Source organism: Sitophilus oryzae, unplaced genomic scaffold (assembly GCF_002938485.1).
Source record: "Sitophilus oryzae breed Bouriz unplaced genomic scaffold, Soryzae_2.0 scaffold_1744_pilon_pilon, whole genome shotgun sequence".
Classification (NCBI taxonomy): domain Eukaryota; kingdom Metazoa; phylum Arthropoda; class Insecta; order Coleoptera; family Curculionidae; genus Sitophilus; species Sitophilus oryzae.
The window spans coordinates 1408548-1430285 of NW_022146440.1; the positions used below are offsets into that span (position 1 = coordinate 1408548).

Consider the following 21738-nt stretch of genomic DNA (forward strand, 5'->3'; position numbering starts at 1 on the left):
ATTATTTTTAATTATTCTAGAGAGCAAAAAGGTATAAATAATCTATTTTTCCGGTCAGTAAATTAACAGAATGCTAATTAACTCTCGACACGTGATAAAGTGCTTTTATAAAGATAAATAATGAAGAAAAAAGGGCGATATATTTTAATATAATTCGATATAAAAATAAAGGGAAGCAAATTTTTAAATAAGATTCTTATTAGCCGACCATACCAATAGGTATGGTAGGCTATTAAGATCGACAAAAAATGTTTTTTAATTTCACTCAAAATTAGTTATTTGGGTCATAAATGACCTAAATACAAAATATTTTCATGGTGTCTGTCTGTCCGTCTGTCCGTCTGTCTGTCTGTCTGTAATACGATCACTCAAAAACCGCTAAACCGATTTTAACCAAATTTGGCACAAAAATACTGCGGCACCAGAGAATCTGGCCATTAGTTTTTGGCGGGGGTGGGGGGTTGGTAAGGGGGTATAGGAGGGGGTTAAAATTTTAAAAAAATCGTAACTCCAAAATTACAGTAGCTAGCGAAACGCGGTTTTCAATTTAAGATTAGGAATAATATTTGCAACAAAATTTGTAATAACATCAAAATCAGTCAAAGTCGCCGTTTTTGAGATAAAAAAAAATTGGAAAAATTCCTTTACTTTGAAACTAAAAGAACTGCCTACCAATTTTTTATTAACATATTTTAGTATGGGCGGTTATACGTGCCTCCCGGCGCCAATTTTTTTTTTATTAGCCTTTATAACAACATGGCCTTATTAAAACTTTACAAGTTCAGTTATTCATTTCGATATCTTCAAAAGAAAATTCATACAGGAAATATGTTTACAATATAAAACATAATATTATCATGGGTTTTAGTAAATTTTAAAGTAAGTACCCGCTGCTTCCTTTTATTTTTACTAGCCGTACTAAACTTCTATTTTTACTTAGTTTGAAACATCTTCAAAAGGAAAATTCTCGAACTCCCAGTGGAGGACATACCAAGAATGTGTACCAACGCTGATAACTGCACTCTAGTTGCAAACATATTACAACAATTACAAGAAATGGTGAACACATATACCTAGGCATACGATGCTTTGGGCTTTAATAAAATAATAATTGGGCTAAATATCGACAAAACCAATTATGTGCTCTCCCCCGGAAGATCATAACAATGCTATAAAAATCGCAGGACTATTGCAATATGTAGCGGAATTAAATTACCTCGGCCGTTTGATTTCAGAACAGACCAATATCTACTCTGAAATTCAGCACAGGATTAGCAGCGCCTCAAGGGCTTTTTGGAAATTAAAAGACAGAGTATTCTACAATCATAACTTGAGTACAAAAACGAAACTTGCAGTTTACTGAGCAATAATAATCCCACCATATTATATGGAAGCGAAACATGGGTGCCGTACCGCAACAGAGACATCTTAGACAACTGTTAAAACGTATCGGTCCATCGGTCCTTGAAAAAGGTAGCTGCGAGAGCGCTGAAGTATGATTACTAAATCCCGCTCAAGATGGGCTGGTCATGTATACAGGATGCAAGAAAACCGCCTACCGAAATCTCTTTTTTACAGTCTTGCTACAGGGTTTGCAGACGGTAAGAGGAAACCGGGTGGACAACTCAAAAGGTACAAGGATATTTTCCACAAAAACTTAAAAGGCAGCGCACAATAGAACCCAATGGAGAAGATTTGTAAACTCAGTAAACAACGACAACCAAAAAGTAAAGAGGCAACTAAGTAATGAGATTTTTGAATGTCCGGAGTGCGGAAGAGAGATAACATTATCGGACTTTTCAGTCACAGAAAAGCTCATGGAAGAAAACGCCTTGCGTAGACGTTTTCTGATGTGTGTCAAATACTCGTCAGCGAGAAATGGCCGTAAATAAAGTCCTCTTAATCTAGGTGCTAGCCCACCAAGGGATAGAAGGTAATGAAAAAGCAAACGATCTAGCTACAAAGGGAGCGAAGCCTCTACTAGCTGGGTCAGAACCGTTCTTCTTTCCAAGTGGAAACCAACTTAAAGCAGAACTTAAGAACCTGGAATACTTCATCCGTAACCCCGACCTCTAACAGTCTAAGACACTTGACACAATTTCTCCGGATTTACGACCAATAAAAATCAAAGATTTTGCTTCATTTTAGTACAGTCTTCGAATTGTCACGAGTTTTTTAACAGGATACTGTCTCTGATGATAGGGAAACACCAGAACACCTGTCATCACTGAGTGCTCCGAGACGAGAACCATTCATGTTAGAAGATGGAGAACTAACGTCTGTAAAATCGTCTCAGATACTGGCGTTTGTGAAAGCCCTGAGACTGTATGATAACTCAATCACTCATAGATGTCTAAGGTCCCGGTGTGTGATTAACTTTCTCCCTCTTATGCAATATATACAATCTATATCTATCGGCAGTTTTAACCTATTAGCCAGGTTCATTAGACTATTTCAACAAAGTTTTCTGTACGTCATCTATCTTGGCTAGTTTTGATCTGTACCTATAATATTTGTTAATTATGATGAATAAAATACATAATTGTTGATTGAATGAAAACTCCACACGTATATTTCATTTTAATTTCGGTAATAAATAATGTTGTATCTTTGAACAAACGACATTATTAATCATGCGTGATGAATGTAAGAAGATTTATTTATGTAAGACGGAGAGTAAGAAACAAGACGTATCATTAGGCGTTCCTTTTGGGAAAATGCGCCTTGTTACTCTGACGTCTAGTTGCTTGCACTAATGACCGACTTAATTGTACCACGATCTATCCGAAGCAAAATGATTAATTTCAGTTTCAAAACGTTCGAAGGAAATAAAAACTTCCGTTTACACGTCATCTTTGAAACATCTATCGTAATAAATTATACCACTACTATTAGATAAATATTTCTAATATCAAATAAATTTCATTTTAACAGAGTTTGCCAATATTAGGATAAAATAGATTATTAGGAAATACCTTAGAATTATCGAATAATTCTGATGGATACCCTATAAATCTTTCTGATTTGTTAAATGATGAATTTGTTAATGATGTTTGTACATGGTTTGGAAGATCATCGCAGTAATCTGATATTATTACTTATTACTTATGGCTAAGAATAATATTTAACGAAATTTATTTAAAAATACAGAAAAATCCAGTGTTTTGATAAAGGTCTAAATCAGATTTCTGATTTGAAATTTCTCCGCTCGTTTTTTTACAAAACATGGGGCAACAATGCTCGTAATTTTAGATAAACCGTATGATCTAATAAAAACGGCGTCAGCGATGGCTATGAAATTAATATCGCTTTCATTTTATATGTAAAATTATATGGGAAATGTGATCGATCTTCATTTCATAGCCATCGCTAACGCCGTTTTTATTCAATCATACGGTAGCTTCTAAGAGTTAGTGCAAAGATATTGAGATGACCCGCCTATTTAAAAATTAACATATTTCTTTAAATTCAAGACATTCAGTTTTAAGATACTCTGTATACATAAATAAAATTATTGATTTTTAAAATATTTTTCGCTTCGCAAACTAGACAGAGAGGGAAATCAGACAACGAATACACATGATAGGTGGTAGGTAATAGCTTTGTGACTACTGTTCGAGACGCATTGATGTTATTTTGGTATGTAAGTTCGGCTATTGTGACAAAGAATGTTATTAAATTTAAAGTAAATGTTTATTTCTCTAATGTTAACTAAAGTATACAGCTTATTTTCCTGTTGTAATATTCTGTTCTAATGCTTATCCTTATTTATTTCATCTGAGAATTATATATTATATAACATGTGTACAGGGCCGTTCCTGGCTAGCGTGCAATGCGTGCACGCACGTAGGCGCAACATTTTGGGTGCGCAAAATCAAAGTGTCAATCAGTACTTTGTAACAAAAAACCGATACGCTTTCTTGTTAATAAACAAATACTTAAACATACATCATAGGATAAAGTTTGCTTAGCGTCCTTTTTGCATTGGCCGCACCGAATAAACAAGTCTAGGGCAATCTGTCAGCAACACATTGATCTCATCTATTAACATTGAAAATGTTTCTGTTATCCTATATTTATAAGGGAGCCCAAATCGAATTAAAATGCTACATTTGCCACACCATGACGTCATATATACAAGGGTATAGGAAATCTCGGCGCAGCGGCGGCAGTCGGCCAGCGCACGCAAAAACCATTACATCGCTAATTGTTTATTGATATATCTTTATTAGTTTAAAAGCAAAAAATATGGGGTTTGCTTTGATACCTTGTCAAGACATAAGCGAAACTTTTAAATTGTTTCTTTTTTTCATTTAGGCCTTCGTTTTTCGTTAAATGAAAGTTATATTAAAAAAATCTATTTTAAAACCAAATTTTCGCATGATTGAAATGATTATTCATGTTTAAAGTTTTTTTTGGTCATAAGCGCTAATGGAAATGTTTTTTTGTAAATAATTATAAAAAATTACTCCCTACGAAGACTTTATTGTGTACTGGATCAAAAAATAAGTATTTGTTTTTTCTATACGGTGGTATTAATATATCGATTTTTGATAGTGCCTTTTTACCCTGTCTAATTTTGTACTACTTTCGGAATAAGGGTCCCCATATCATGTACTGTGATGTACTGTACTTCCATCCCTGAAAAATTCAGCTTGTGACACCGAAGTGAGAGGTAACGTCAAAATAAGCTTTAATCTACCTACATCATAGGTAGGTGTAGGTACTCTAGGTATATTATACCTAGACAGTAGCTGAACTAGCTGACAGTAGTAATTAATTTGTTATCCGATAAGTAGTTGTCATTATATAAGTTTAATCATCTTATACCTCCTATAACGGTAGGTTTTGGATTTTTCCTGATTGGTTTGTTAAACAAAAATATACTGGGCATATAAATGTCTGTTACAGGTTAATTCGTTCAAGAAATATGTTACACACATATTATTTTAATAATAATAGTATAATAGTAATGGCTATATTATGTTATAACACATACATATGTATGGAATGTACTTATTTTAACCAATGCATTGTTTTGTTTTTTTAATCTCACAAATAAGAAATGTTTTATAGTTTTTATTATAAAAAACAGTGATTCTGTAAGGGGTGTAACCAGGAGTATATTTCGTAACCTCTTACGATATAAGAGGGCACAAAGTGTTTTATTACTTAATGCTTAAAATTTAATAATATATTTGTACATAAAATAAAATAGACTAGAAACTCAATTAATTAATATTGACGTAATTACTAAATAAGTACAAGATTTTTTTTCTAATTATTTTAGTGTATTTTTAGTCACCTAATTATAAAGGAGAGATATCCAACCATTGCATTATTTTACTCACAAATAAATGTTTTATGGTTTTTATTATAAAACAACGATTAATTTATTATACACCCCTTAACACAAACACTCCAAGGAGGATATTCTGTGATCACTTATTTAAAGTGGACAAGCTTTATTAGTCAATGTTTTAATTACCCAGCGTCTTTAATAAAAATCTAATGTAATTTTTCATAGAAATGATCTGACATAAAAAGCAAATTTTATCAAAAAACTTTTATATGATTTTATTTTTATATTTTATATGATGATTATCTACAAGGAGTAAACCGCTGACAAATGTCTGTATACTAATGCCAAAGTAATGCCAAAAATACAAATTAAATACCAAAATTTCTCATATAATGCCCCACTAATGCCAAGCTGATTCCAATATAATACCACTAATACCACGAATAATATGTAACACATTTGTTTCACGAATTAACCTGTAACAATACTGGTAGGTACGTGCACAGATTTTTCCTAGGTAACTTAAAAGTCGTTAAAAAGTCATTATATTTAAAGAAGATATAATTCCAACAAATTACATTATAAGGCCAATAATGCATAAGTAGTACCATTAAAATTTTAGCGTTTTTAACTTGTGTAACATATTTCTTTAACGAATTAACCTGTAACAATAGTGGTAGGTACGCGCACAGATTTTTTCGCTAGGTAACTTATTAAGTCGTTAAACAGGCCTATAAAAGCTCTAACAACATAGGTAACTAATATTTATAATTTAATTCGAGTTTTAATCTCAAATAATAAATGTTTTTACTGGTGTATTTCTGAAGTGTTCATTATTAAAAGTAGATATTCTTCAAGTTATGCGAAGTAATAAGTAATGTTTCCGGTGAGACCGCGTATATGTCACCGGATTCTGGTTAGTATAAAGACTTTTTCTATAAAAAGAGTTTTTTCTATATTTTCCTTTCAAAATAAGACTAATTTCTTCTTATTCTTTTAAATATTACAGTGTTTCTTTTTCCTAAAATGTTATACTTAATTTTCGCTTAAAATTAAATAATAACAAATGGAGGAAAATATACGTTATTGAATAAAGTTTATACAAATCACTTTACCATAACAAAAAGTAAAAACATGTCATGGCGGAAGATATTCAGGTGGCATTTCACACATTTATCTATTAAAATCGATATTAAAAATAATAAACTTGCGTAACATGTTATACATGAGATAGAAAGTTTCAGAATCGATTAATACGCAAAACGCTACGCAGTCAACTTATTCCTATGCGCAGATGAGCGTCTTCAAGACTCTTCCATCGGCCAGGGTCACGACGCCGCCGAAGAGGAATCGGCCTACGTTTGGCTAAACAGGCTGGACACGGTGGACTACGATATTGGCGAGTCTGAATATTTATAAAAATTTGCAAACTAAAATATGTTGGAAAAATAATTAATCCATACATAAAATCCATACATATAATAAATCCATACATAAAAGCTCAAAGGTTTTTTTGTTGCATCCATCCCGCCGAAACCGCTTTACCAATCTTGATGATTCTTTTTTAAATGAAAGGTGTAGATTTGTTATGAAGTTTTTTTTTCGGGGTTTTTTTGCTTGCTTGTTTTACGGATAGGTGCGATCGCATAATTATTATTGATAATGTTATATTTAATGTTAACATTACTACTTTTTCAGTGAATCTTTAAATCTGTTGTTTTTTGTTAAGTTCGTTATTTAAACATATGTATGTAATACACTCATATTAACACTAATCATATTTTTACGTTTTTATTCATCATTTTCAATGCCCCCCGGGTTGCATATTTGTAAAGGACTGTGAATTTTTATTTTTCATTTTATTCATTTTATGGAAAGCACTGTTCATTAAAATGTTGTATCCTATGTTATAGGGCTTGTTTCTCTCTACAATTTCCTGTCTCACAATATACCGTTTGTGTCGGGGAAGGGATCACAGTTTCATAGTTGTCGATTTTCGACAGAAATCAGTGCATGTATATTATTTCGTATATTTTTCATTTTATTGATTTTATGGAAAGCATTGCTCATAAAAATGTTCTATCTTATGTTATAGGGCTTGTTTCGCTCTACAATTTCCTGTCTCACAATGTACCGTTTGTGTCGGGGACGGGATCATAGTTTCATAGTTGTCGATTTTCGAAAGAAATCAGTACATATATATTATTTCGTATATTTTTCATTTTATTGATTTTATGGAAAGCACTGTTCATTATAATGTTGTATCCTATGTTATAGGGCTTGTTTCTCTCTACAATTTTCTGTCTCACAATATACCGTTTGTGTCGGGGAAGGGATCATAGTTTCATAGTTGTCGATTTTCGAAAGAAACCAGTACATGTATATTATTTCGTATATTTTTCATTTTATTGATTTTATGGAAAGCACTGTTGATTAAAATGTTGTATCCTATGTTATAGGGCTTGTTTCGCTCTACAATTTCCTGTCTCACAATGTACCGTTTGTGTCCGGGAAGGGTTCATAGTTTCATAGTTGTCGATTTTCGAAAGAAATCAGTGCATGTATATTATTTCGTATATTTTTCATTTTATTGATTTTATGGAAAGCACTGTTCATTAAAATGTTCTATCCTATGTTATAGGGCTTGTTTCTCTCTACAATTTTCTGTCTCACAATGTACCGTTTTTGTCCGGGAAGGGTTCATAGTTTCATAGTTGTCGATTTTCGAAAGAAATCAGTACATGCATATTATTTCCGATTTTTAGTTTATTGTTTTTATGTATTTCATATAAAATGGGTCAGTTTTTTTCTTTAGGGTACTATTTTTGTTACTAAATATTTTTGTGGTTTTGTTTGTTTTCGTTATTTAATAAATGTTTCTATACTTTAATTAGAATAGTTTTTTTTACATTTCCAATTACATATTGATCATTTGTCGCAGAATATAAATTCTTTAAATTTTTGAGATTAAGATTAAAATATATAATTGATTTCAATATAAAAAGGGCGCACCAAAGAATGCTGCACGTAGGCGCCAGATACCCCAGGAAAGGGCCTACAAGTGTATAATGGAATCGATTTATGCTGTTATTAATTTCAGTTTAAAAGTAATCTAAATACAGAATCGTTTACAGTTTATTCGTGTCGATGTGCTTGGGCGAATATCTTAGCTCACAAAAGAACAACCAAAAACAATAAATACAGTCTAAAGATATTTGCACCAAACCTTCAACTTCGAGCCTCGAAAGCAGAACCTTAGTACAGGCGGTACTGCTTCGCTAACCATGTTATCAACAGATGATGAAAACTTAGTTCTGAAAGAACGCCTGCTTCTGCTGATTATACTACATGCTTCGCGAAACGCCCGTCCAGTACAAAAGTAAAGTGTTTTGGTGTATTATGACACAGATTGTGATGAATTAGTGTTTTATTAACATTCACAACTCTTTTCGAGTGCAATTCGAAAATGAACTGAACAAGTTTATAAAAGTACAAGCAGAAGTTTACTGTGTATACCTAAAATAAGTATGATTAAAAGGGAAATTCCCTGGCAAAAGCGATCGATCAAATAATCTGGATGGAATTATTCTTTAAATTTTACCTGGTAATAATTATTGCCTAATTATATACTTTTGATAAACTCACGCTATGTTTGAGTAATTGCTAAAACTACCCATTTTCAACCTTTACTAGCACGTAACTTGGTTAAATTTATTTTTAATTTCTTCTAAAATTTAACCACCGTCTTTTGTTTAAACCTTTTTTGTCCGTTTTAAAACGTATTAAGTTATTATTTATATAAAAATCCAATTTAAATGAACAAATAAATATAATTTAAGCAACCTTAATTACGATTCTTTATACACATGCTCGGTAACGAATACGGAGACATAAAAAATATTTTCATTATATTATTTCAAAGAATAGTGTTTTCAAATAGTAAATAATCCCATTTAAATTTAAAAAAATTGTCGTATTTTCTTTATACAAAGGGTAAATAACTAAAGGCAAAAAGTAATAGAGTTGATTACTTTTTGAAAACTAAATGAGTTTTTTATACAGGGTCCGACAATAGTGCGTAGGGCATCTGTAGCTCATAGAATAAAAAAATTGCGAATTTTGTGGAAGTGTAAACCTTAATTATGTAAGAGGATGTATTTCAGAATAATGTTTTAAAAAGTGTGTGTGGATCAGGATTATTTTGAAACTTTTGATGTAACACCCTGTATATTATCGCATTTTTGGCTTTCTTTCAGATCACTTTAGATAATCCTAAGATATTTCTCGATAATTTGAGAGATACTAATAAATAAATAAAAAATATATGTTTTCCAGCCTTTCTTAAAAAATTATTACAAATACAATTGTCATTTTATATGTAAAATTATATGGGGAAGGTCATCGATCATCAATTCCAAGCCAACTGGGCGCCGCGCCGTTACTAAAGCAACGTCAAACGTAAGCTAATGCACTTAAAATGTTCAACTCCAAAACAATTAAAAATTTGCCATATAATGTATTGACTGACAAAGACATAATATAAAAAATGTCTATACCTATGTGGCGGATTCATCTATCCAAAAAAATCCTTATGGTAAAAGTATAAATAAGTATAATATTAATTATTTTAATCTTATGGTGAACTAAGATCCATACCAAAGTTATATTTTTTCTTATGGAACATCCGGTATTTTATTTCATTTTTGGATTCTTGGGCCCAAAAAAAGACATTTATTATAAGGGTTAAACATGTTTAAAATCTTTAGTTTTTGAGATATTTAAAGATATTTAAATTTGCATGCTACTATAGAATAGACTATTAACACCCTGTATTTAGGTTTAACGCAGAAGTGTTTACAAAAAATAACTATTTTATTTTGTAGATTTTTCTTGCAGTGCAGTGGCGAAAAACCCATAAGGATTTTTTTGGATAAAGATATAATATGTCATCAGTTATATACAGGGTGGCGCACCTCATTCGCCTCGGTTGATTATACGAAAACGGAAAGATGTAGAAACAAAATATTTTAAGGGTATATGAGGGGAGACAATGTGCACAATTTAAAATTATTTTGAAATATACAGGATGTTTCAGAACTAAGATCCATACCAAAGTTATATTTTTTCTTATGGAACATCCGGTATTTTATTTCATTTTTGGATTCTTGGGCCCAAAAAAAGACATTTATTATAAGGGTTAAATATGTTTAAAATCTTTAGTTTTTGAGATATTTAAAGATATTTAAATTTGCATGCTACAATAGAATAGACTATTAACACCCTGTACATTACTTTTCAGAATTAATTCTTATGCTGAGTTTAAAGGTAGAGAAATAAACTTTACTGAACAATGGTATTGGTTCCTTAAATTTATACAGGGCTATCAAAAGTTGGTGATCTATTTTAAGGATATATTTTATATAAAAACTTTGTTATTTCAAATATAACATCCTGTATTTTTTAAATAAATCGAAGCAGTTTCAAATGCTCTTTCAAACTATATTAGGGTTTCCTATACCTATCTAGGTATATCCTATACCATCAGATTTTGAATTAAAAGCGATTTTTAAATAAAATTGTAATCAAGATGGCTATATAGTGTCGCCATAAGAGTTTCTTTGAAAAACTTCTTGTTTCTAAAAAACCTATTAGGCAGAAGCCTGTCGTTAGAAGTGAAGAAAATGAATTTGCCATAATTGGCTCTTTTATAAAATATCCATGTATCTACAAGTCATCGTAAAATAATTCGAAGACTACTTCGTTTTTCTTCATAGAATAATAAACACATATTTAATAAATGTTATTTTTTAAACTATTGTAGGTAAATTAAATAAAAGTAAACTGGTATAAATTTAAACAAGTCCATAAACTAATTTCGATTTTGAAAATAGCTACTAACCGTCACTAGAAACTTGCCATGACAACACTAGCCATCTGGATTACAATTTTATTGAAAAATCGCTTTTTATTCAAAATCTTAAATATGTATAGGAAACCCTAATATAGTTTGAAAGAGCATTTAAATCTGCTTCGACTTATTTAAAAAAATACATAGTGTTGCATTTGTAAAAAAATACATAGTGTTACATAGTGTTGCAAAAAATACATAGTGTTACATAGTGTTGCATTGAAATAAACCTTTATGCAAAATAAATATTTAAAATAGACCAGCAATTTTTGATACCCCTGTATACATTTAAGGAAAGAATAACATTTTTCTGTAAAGTTTATTTCTCTACCTTTAAACTCAGAACAAGAACTAATTTTGAAAAGTAATGTACAGGGTGTTAATAATCTATTCTATTGTAGCATGCAAATTTAAATATCTTTCAATATCTCAAAAACCAAAGATTTTAAACATATTTAACCCTTATAATAAATACCTTTTTTTGGGCCCAAGAATCCAAAAAAGGAATTAAATACCGGGTGTTCCATAAGAAAAAATATAACTTTGGTATGGATCTTAGTTCTGAAACACCCTGTACATTTCAAAATAATTTCAAATTGTGCACATTACCTCCCCACATATACCCATAAAATATTTTGTTTCTACATCTTTCCGTTTTCGTATAATAAACCGAGGCGAATGAGGTGCGCCACCCTGTATATTATGTATAATAAATAATTAATTTCTTTAATCGCATAATATTACTGCGTTGATCTAGATATTCGCAGTGTATTCAAATATTTTTCATTATTATTTTTTTCCTTTTACAAATACAAATCGTAGTTAAACGGTATATCTACAAGTCAAGTGTCAACTAAAAATGACATGTTTAAAAAACAACGAAATTGTGGAAACGACGATCGTTGTTATACATATATGTATAATGGTGAATGTAATCAATCATCCAAAGTTTCCAAGCTAACTTGACACTGTTTTTTTTTTCTGATTGAATTAAATTATGTGTCAAATGCAGTCAAAGTCTATTTAATCATTAAGGCTTAGATCTTTGATTCCCAAAGTGGTTCACAGCACAGCGCAAATTTCCATTTTTAGATCTCTAATTTTCACATTTTTTGACAAGTTTTAGGAATATGGTAGAAATATAACAGCAGTGGGTTCACCAAAACCAGTAAAATTTTGTGTATAAAATGTGGCCTACTTAGTTTTAAATAAGTGCAAATATTTTTAGGGGTCAGTATATTTAGACCCCAGAAACACGATTATTGAGTTTTTTTCGCGAAAAGAAATTTTTGGAAATTTGGAATTTTTTAATTTTTTTTTAGTTTTTAGTTAAAAAAACAATTTTCCTGATAATATGGCAACATAGCTAGTAGATTAAATTTATAAGAAAGAATTCACGACAACGTAAAGAAGGTTCACAAAATTTAAGCAAAAAACATATTTGTTTTTTTTTTAATTTTTTAAGTAAAATAAGTCGGATATTTTGGACTTATTTGAAAAACGGTAAAGAGAAACTATGTTTCTTTCATCGAGATTTATCAGCCCTGAAAATATTTGCACTTACTTAAGACTCACCCTCTATAATAAAACTGATAAATTAATAGAAATTAGAAGCCGAATATAAGGCATGATGTTCACCACAGCGATTTTAAATTATTTTGCCTCCATTTTTCATCTTTTTAGAATACTCTGGGAAAAATTAATTAAAGCATAATTAATTATAACATATTTCTTGCCCTAGCTATAAAATTTAAATTTTAGACTTTTTTACTATGACAACCTTTTTATTATAGTTGTTTGAAAGCATAAATTTACGCATTTCCTTTTAGAACTCATTGACTATAATTGATTACCGTTTTGCGTCTTTCGATGTCGTTTCCCGACATAAGATAAAGTCATTTGCTTACGCTATCCTGCAAAATTTCCCGGAAACCATTGTGTCTGCTAATGGATTTTATCATGTTTTTTTTTTCCTTTTCAGGAAGATGTATAGAAACAGGAATTTTTCTCTCCTCTTCGTGCTTGTGACCATAAATTTCCTGTTCATTGGTCTGGCGAATGCCGGTAAGTAGAAAAAGCGAATTTGGTTTGTTTTAACATGAAAAAAATGCGTTCTTTATGTTCTTTAATAAATTAATATGGTTGAAATCGATTAAAACGGTTCGTTTAATTAAGAAATATTTGTCGATAGATACTTATTATTATGTTAAAAGCTTCTTCTAAGCTAATGTATGGTAAATCCATTGAATAAAAAATTTATGGAGGAAGTTACATACGATTTTTAAATTCATACATTAAATTTTAGAGAAATTAAAACATCTCTAATTACTTAATTATTATAATAATATTAATCTATACTAATATTTCTTAAATTATCCAGAATTATTAAAGAAAAAATCTATACTAATATCACAGATAACACATAATCAATTATGTGTTATCTGTGCTAATATATGTATAAAATCCTTAAGTGACTCACTTCACGATCAACAATCACAATCCTTCTCAAATCACTCAACGTAAGACGCTCAATTTTGGCATACAGGTTGATTCTAGAGTGTAAAGGTTCGATAAGAGGGGATTTTTCGAAAAATCCAGTTCCAAGGGGGTGAAACCACCCCTCAAATATTACAATATTTTTTATTTAAAAAACAGTCAAGTTTCCAAAAAAAAAACGCTTAAACACGTCACGGTGCTCCTGAATGGTCGGCAGGTTTCTATTTAGTGACAGAAAAAAGTATTGACATATCTTGAGTAAGGACACCTTCCTAAAAATATATCTAATAAGCTTTAAATGGAACCTGCTTCTTACCGTGTTTTTTAAGTGTTCTTGTATTTTTTAGGAAAATTGTATAAAAAATTTAGTTCTATGATGGTTTATTTTATTGTGTAAGACGCTGTAACAGCGTTTTCAGATGGAGCGGAGCGTCCCCGACGGACCGTCCGCGACTTCGAGCAAGTACCATGAGTTTATATGAACGATTTCACATGGGTCGCGTATGCTCCGTTCGGATGAGCTATATTGAAAAAACATCCGCGCGTACGGTCCGCTCCATCTGAAAACGCTGTAAGTAAAAAATAACGTTCATATCGCAAAAAAAGCCGCGACACGCATCAAAGATCGCCATGGTCTCGGCATAAATGAGTTTTCTGTTCGCTGTTTGACGCATTGACACTATATGGATTTATTTAGTCTTTGTTTGTCTCTGTAGTGTGTTCAAAATCTAAAAATGAAAACTAACCCAAATTGCAAGTGCGACCACGAAGCTAATAGAAAAAAAGTGTGTGCAAGGTGCGGTAAAAAAATTATTTTTGGAAAATCATACTTATCCGACTTTAGAATTTCTAAAAGTTTAAAACATTGATGTGTAAATATTTAAACAAAAACTTCTATGAAAATGATTCAAGATTTCCAGTGTCAATATGTACGTCCTGTCGACATTCACTGAGCGAAAGGAAAAATAAGACTGAAGTCTATATGAAACAGCTACCAGTAATGACGAATTTCGAAAGCATAATTGTAAAAAAACACGCGACTGAAATCTAGTGACGACTGTAATTGTTTTATTTGCAAAACAGCTAGTTACGTTGGGCACAAAAAGAAATATAGTAACTTTAAATGCCCAAAAAGTAAAAAAGTTTGTAGTAAATGTTTACAGGTACTTGGGAAAGGATTACCACATAGATGCTCTGATGTTAAAGATGCTCTGACGTTAAAAATAAAGCTTTGAGTGTTATACAATCTCTAGAAGACAAAACAAGAGAGCAAATTGCTGTTAAAATAATCAAGAATAAAGTTGACGCTGAAAGAGCATCATTAAGTAGTTCATCCTCTTATGAAAATGCTGTCACTCTAATAGGCGATTGAAGCGTAGTGCTAGCCACATTACCTTCCTTGTATACCGAACGGCTCTAGCATGGCAAGCTGTACCTGGCTACTCCCAAGGCGTTAAACGCTACATACGGCTATTAAACTTAACATACGGAGCTATTATTATTATTAGAATCAAATTTAGAATAATTGTATAATATTTTTTTCTATCTTAATATAGTGTTAGGAAATGTTATTTTTGTGTTAGTCATCAGATATTTTATTTATATATAATAGAAAAAAGTTATGTCCTTGAAGCTTACCAATAAAATAAACCCTCATAGAATTTAATTTTATATACCATTTTCTTAAAAACTACAAAATCGCTAAAAAACGCAGTAAGAAGCAGGTTCGATTTAAAGGTTATTAGATATATTTTTAGGAAGGTGTCCTTACTTTCAAGATATGTCAATAGTTTTTTCTGCCACTAAAGAGAAACCTGCCGACCATTCAGGAGCACTGTGACGTGTATTTTATTTTGTTTTTTTACATATTTTAAGATTTATACAGGGTGTTTCGAAAAATCTTGTTATTGATTTTAATCACAATCCTGCTTAAAACGCTTGACGTAAAAAGCTGATTTTTGGAAAACGGATTGACTTTAAGGTTCGATAAGAAGGGATTGTTCGAAACTCGAAATAAGTTCGAAATTCTAAGGGGGTGAAACCACCCCTCAAATATAACAATATTTTTTTTTTTATTTAAAAACCGGTGAGTTTTTCGGAAAAACTCTTAAAACACGTATGTTTTATTTTGTTGTTTTACATATTTTAAGATTTTTTAAAATTTATACAGGGTGTTTCATAAAATATGACCATTGAGTAATCACGATTCTGCTTAAACTGCTTGACGTTTAAGCTGATTTTTGGCAAAGGGATTGACTGTGGGGTGTAGAGGTCCGTTAAGGAGGGGATTCTCGAATCTCAAATTCCAAAAGGGTGAAAACGCCCCTCAAATATTACAATATTTGTTATTTAAAAAACGGTCTTTTGGGAAAACGCTCGGACACGCATAATTTATTTTATTTTTTTACATATTCTGAATTTTTTTAAAAAATCATACAGGGTGTTTCAAAAAGTTGGGTAATTGATTAACCACGATTCTGCTTAAACTGCTTGACGTAAAAAGCTTATTTTTGGCAAACGGATTTTTCAAAAGTCAAATTCCAACGAGATGAAACTACCCCTCAAATATTACCAAGTTATGTAATAATATCGCCATATTGTTTTTTTCTCATGCTGACATAAATGTGAGAAAATTTTATCCAGTTTGTATGTTAATGGAAATGCTTGCTTTGCTTTATCATCGCCGTTACAAATGATTAATTCGACGCGAACGAAGTCGCGGGTACATGCTAGTTATTATAATTATAATATAAATCTCTATTTTTAATTGTGATTTTCTGTAGCCATTTTTAGTTAATTATTTTAAGTTATAATTAGTTTTCTGCAAAGCATATAAATCTCGAAAAATATTGAGTCAGGCTCCAAAAATTGTTACCACTGTGCAGCATATAATATCATCGTTCCTAGGCTAAAAACATGAAAAATAATAGAACATTTCACTTAGATATTAGTATCACCTAGGTAGTAGGTAATTAAATCAAGTTTTTGGTCTCTTCCGGTTTCCCCGGAAATGACTACAACTTTTGATTTTTAAATGGCACCCTGGGTTTTTTACATTATTCGATAGAAAATGACATTCTGCATAGAATGTCATTTTCTATATATACATATACAAATTTTTGTTACGAACCGCAAGTTATAATTGCATATAAACCATATGCGAAAATGTCAAAAGTTGACAATTTTTGACAATTCAACTTTTGACATTTTCGAATATGGTTTATTTGAAATTGCAACATGCGATTCATGAACGACAATTTGAGTCAAAATGCCAAGTGTGTGGTTCCAAATTATTCCTAAAAAAATGCCTTATCCAAATATGCTAATGATCCAACCTCATTCTATTAAAAAAAATTGAGATATAATAATTAAAAGTGCGATTTGGACATCTTTTAATCGGCCAGGACAAGACTCAAATCAAAACACTAGACGATCAAATCCGTTTTTCCAATGCTCCATTATTAAAAATTAGTGTTTTTAACACAGCCATAGCACTCTAGATTGAACTTTAAAATACAATTTTGTTTTAAGCAGAAATGTCAAAAGTTGACATATGATATGACATTGTATTCAGAGTGTCATTTTCTATCGAATAAAGTAGAAAAATACCGAGGGCGCCATTTAAAAATCACAGGTTGTTGTCATTTCCGGTGAAAGGAAGTGGCCGAAAAGAATTTAATACGTCAATCAATCCTAATTTATGCCTTATTATTATACAAGGCTTATACCAATACTAACATACCAAATCTCGTTTTGTTATCTGAAAAAATAAAAAAGTAATAGGAGTGAGACACTTTTGAGACGCAGCAGGTATATCAGTAAGGAAAAAATAATAAAATTCATTCTTTAAATCTTTCTTTTAGGCATTTTTGGAAAAGCATAGATAATTTCGTTACATTTTTTAACCTCTATTTTTTTAACAGAAGTACAAAATAATGTTTCGTTATTTTAAAATCTAACTTACAGCATGGTTATATCATAGCTACACTAGCTGACTGATATAAATCGGAATGTTGTTTTAAATTTGTTACCGTCTTTACAGGTGCTTTAGTATAACCTGTAAAACGGTCATAGCGTAAAACGGCAGATAGCGAAAGTACAGATTTTTCTTCTTCTTTCTCAGCATGGTATTATACAGTGTTGGACATATAGGTCTCTTCTAGCTTTACAGATATTCTATTCTATACGACTCTAGCCATTATCATCTATTGTCTTCCTGCCACTGTTTTGACTTCATCGACCCATCTCATTTTTGGTTGGCCCACACAGCCCACACTTTTTTTACACTGATACAAATGACTTCTTATTACAAGACAACATATTATCTTGGCCATTGATTATCTTCAACTAAAGACACATATTTAGTTGAAACTCATCTATTCTTGCGAAACGAAATTTCATGTTCTTCGCAATATTTTCTAATTATCTTGATTAATTAAGTCCTTGTTTTGAGGCAATCGTCTTTAAGAATAAGATTTTTGATTTATTGGTTTTTGTCTAAAGAGTACGTCCTTATCCCAAACAAATCGATAGGAGTCGCCGCGCCGCGCCGACGCGTGTCTCTGTTTCCAGAATCATTAATTATAATTATTCGTATCCTGCGGCGGCGGCGGCGGCGCGGCGTGTGGACTGTCATCATCATCGTGGTCAATAGTAGCCGGCTTAGTGGATTTTACCTACATAGATTCGGGAGTTTTTATGGATATCGCCATGAGTGATAGTGATAACGTAAGTGAAGTTCGTTCTTTTCTTAAGAAAGCAAATCTAGAACATTTGTGGCCCAAGTTTCAAGGTATGTCTAGGATTTTTAATTATTTTATGGCAATAATTATTTTTCAAAATGGGGTTACTACGATAATCTGCTTGACTTAATAGTTATTTTTGTGTTAATATAGGGGTATTTTATTATATATTATTTTTTTACATTTCAATGATTTATATATGGCAAGCTGTGAGTGCAGTGACTAATTATTTTTCTTTTTATCAATAGCATGCACGCCGATTAAAATAAAATGGCGAATTCTGTACTTGATGCATTCAATCATTCTTTAGTTACCACTGATCTTCCTAAAAAGAAATTAATCTTAGCAAAAAAGTTATATTTGTATTATAAGATTAAAATCTTAAAAGAAAGTTATGTAATGTCCTTAAAATAAGATAATTCCGAAGAAAATGTTTTTCGTTGAAAATTATTAATCAATTTTCTTATTTCAAAATTGCCAAAAACTAGTTTGCCTTGTCCTTGAAATTTGTAAATATGTGTTTATATGGGTACCTATTTTTAGAGCAAAACATGATTGACTAGGAAATTCTAAAATATTTATCCCAATTGGAATTAGATGTTCTGACCGAAAGCCGAATTGGGGACAAAATTAAACTGAAAAGGTCAATAACAAATAATATCCAAAAAGCTGATGACACTATAGAGGTGAGATGTCAGGAGTGACCCTTTTCCATGAGAAATTAATCATCATCTTAAAGAGTTTATATTTTTGTTGATCAAAGACCATTGTTGATTGTATTCGTTCTATATAAGGATTATAAAATGGATATAGTTTGTATTTTTGAGACTGATTTAGATTATCAGGTATATAAGTTTGTTTTCTAGGTCTTACCAAATCAATATTTTGGTATTATCCATTTAACAACAAATACAAGTTTGTTTCGTATCTTCATATTTTTTTTAAACCCTAAACTGTGACTTAAAGTCAAAGAACAAAGTTTCTTGAGTCAAGACATTATTTCTTGACAGAATATGGTTTTTATTTGAAGTGAGAATTTAAAAGCCTTAAATAGAAATAAAAATTCTATAAGCTGCTTTACCATAAGATAATTTATTAATCAGTGGAGCATTTATTTATTTCTATGGAGAGCATGTCTATGAGGTTAATAAATTCGTGCAAATTTGACAAGATCATGGGCCTTTAAGTCCAGATTGAGATTCTTGGTCCAAACAAATGCTTTTTCTTCACATCAAATAATTAATATTTTCTCCTATCTTAGAACAAGATAATGAATCCTTTGTTTCTCTTATAACTAAGTTGTATATTCTTATAATTGGAAAGTATTAATAGAATAAACCCAAGGATGTGGTTGACTTTTGTTAAAGTAATATTCATTTGGCCATATCCAAAGACATGGCAGCCTTGGTTTAAATTCGTTTTACTTTAAGTTAAGATATCATTTTTATCAGTGTAGTGTCCCTTGGTGTCCATTGTATGACTTTTTGGGTGCGGATCTTCTCACATATCCGATCCATTGTCAATTCAAGCTTGCCACTCTTTTAACAACATTTGTTACTTTTGTTTCTTCACGTACGTGGGTATTCCGTATTTTTTTCTAACATGATTCTCTCCGTAACTCTTTGTGCAACTCTGTAAGTGCAAATTGGCTGTCGTGAATTACTCCATTAATTTAAGGAAAACTGAAAGGCAAGCAGCTCCGCTAACTTACAGTGCGTTAGTTAAGTTAGAGTTTAAGTGTTGGGAGAGTTAAAGTTTCCTGAACACTTGACAAACTTAATGCATTAAACATATTGAATTAGGAATTGCCAAACTAAATTATGTACATAACCCAACTAAGAACCATAATTTTCAAGAATTTATACTGCATTAGTTAGATATATGTGAAGAGTCCTTATTTCTTATAAACAACAAGAACCAGAAATTACCAACTATCCTGAAAGGTTAATAATCAAATAACGTACATATTAGATTTCAATCTATTTATAATACAGCCTTACATAAATATGCCTACCACAATATCTATATACTTCTAAAAAATTATTACCCTATTACACATAATATGCCAACATATCATAACTAATGATTGAACATTAGATCTCTAAATATAATTGACCTTCTATACTCTAGACTGTCGAAGATATTTCTAATACCAAGTCTCACGATTTGTTAGTAATAATTATTATATATAGTTTAGAACTAGCGCTGTGCACACAATTTACAAAAATAAATTTTAGTTTCCGAGTAAAGAACACAAATATGAAACTGTATTGACACATTATTTAACGTAGCCTTCCTTAACATTAATTTAACGTTCCTTCAAAGGTCGAGTTTTCACCAGCCATTATGAAATGCGCGGGTATACGTTTTCTAATTATTTGATTAACTATTGACGGAACACAGCTATAAGATCTAGCTAGATTTCTAAAGTAATACCTTCCTATTCCATATCCTAATATTTAAATATTTTAAAAATACTTACTGTTTTCGATTTAATATTTTTGCATCTCTATTTAAATAAGATTAGTTGTAAAAGTGAAAACAATACATACTTATGGAGCCGATCGGCCGACTATTTGATTGCATGTGAGCGCGGCTCCATAAGAGTTATATTGGTTACAAATCTGCAACTAAATAATCGGCTGACTAAGAATTGCCTGTCACCTCCAGGTTTATTTTACAGTATCCAAACTATTTAAAAACGTATAAGTCAGAGTCAAGGTGTCTTATTTTTCAAATTAATATTTTTTTTAGAAAATATGCGATAATTATTGTTTTGAGTAGTTTATATGCAATAAATTAATTTACTTTAATAATTAATTATTATTACTTTAATAAAAACGCTCATTTTATTTAAATAGAGATGCAAAAATATTAAATCGAAAGCAGTAAGTAGTTCTCCCGCGCTCATAGTCGATAATAGAATAATGTTTGTCTTTAGAGGATGTTTGGTCATTCCAATCTGTCTGACTTATTAAATATAACTTCATAATAGCTGTCTTAATAACATATGTAAAATCAGACATGTAAAAATAAGTAAAGATCATTTATTTTTTTTTAGTTTTACCTTTCTCACCTGATATCTGCCAAGGTGTCACAGGGGGGGGTTCGCCGTTTTACAAACACGCCGGTATTCAAAGCTCATGAGAGCACTACTGAGAGCCTAAGGTTCCCTCCTTGCGAAAATTAATCTGATCGTAATCTTCTTCATCTTAATCATAAAAAGTTATGTCTGATCGCTCTGGGATCTTGAGGCTTTCTCTATGGATACAACTGACTACTGGAAGCTG

At 31.1% G+C, this 21738-nt stretch overlaps 1 protein-coding gene across 1 annotated transcript in view; it reads left to right on the forward strand.

The window, feature by feature from the left end:
* Positions 1-21738, forward strand: part of LOC115881895 (probable GPI-anchored adhesin-like protein PGA55) — a 222833-nt gene that overhangs the window by 108856 nt on the left and 92239 nt on the right. The window contains exon 3 of the mRNA XM_030899617.1: positions 13192-13274. Coding sequence (XP_030755477.1) covers positions 13196-13274 — 79 coding nt within the window. The 5' untranslated portion in view covers positions 13192-13195. The remainder of the gene's footprint in view (positions 1-13191; positions 13275-21738) is intronic.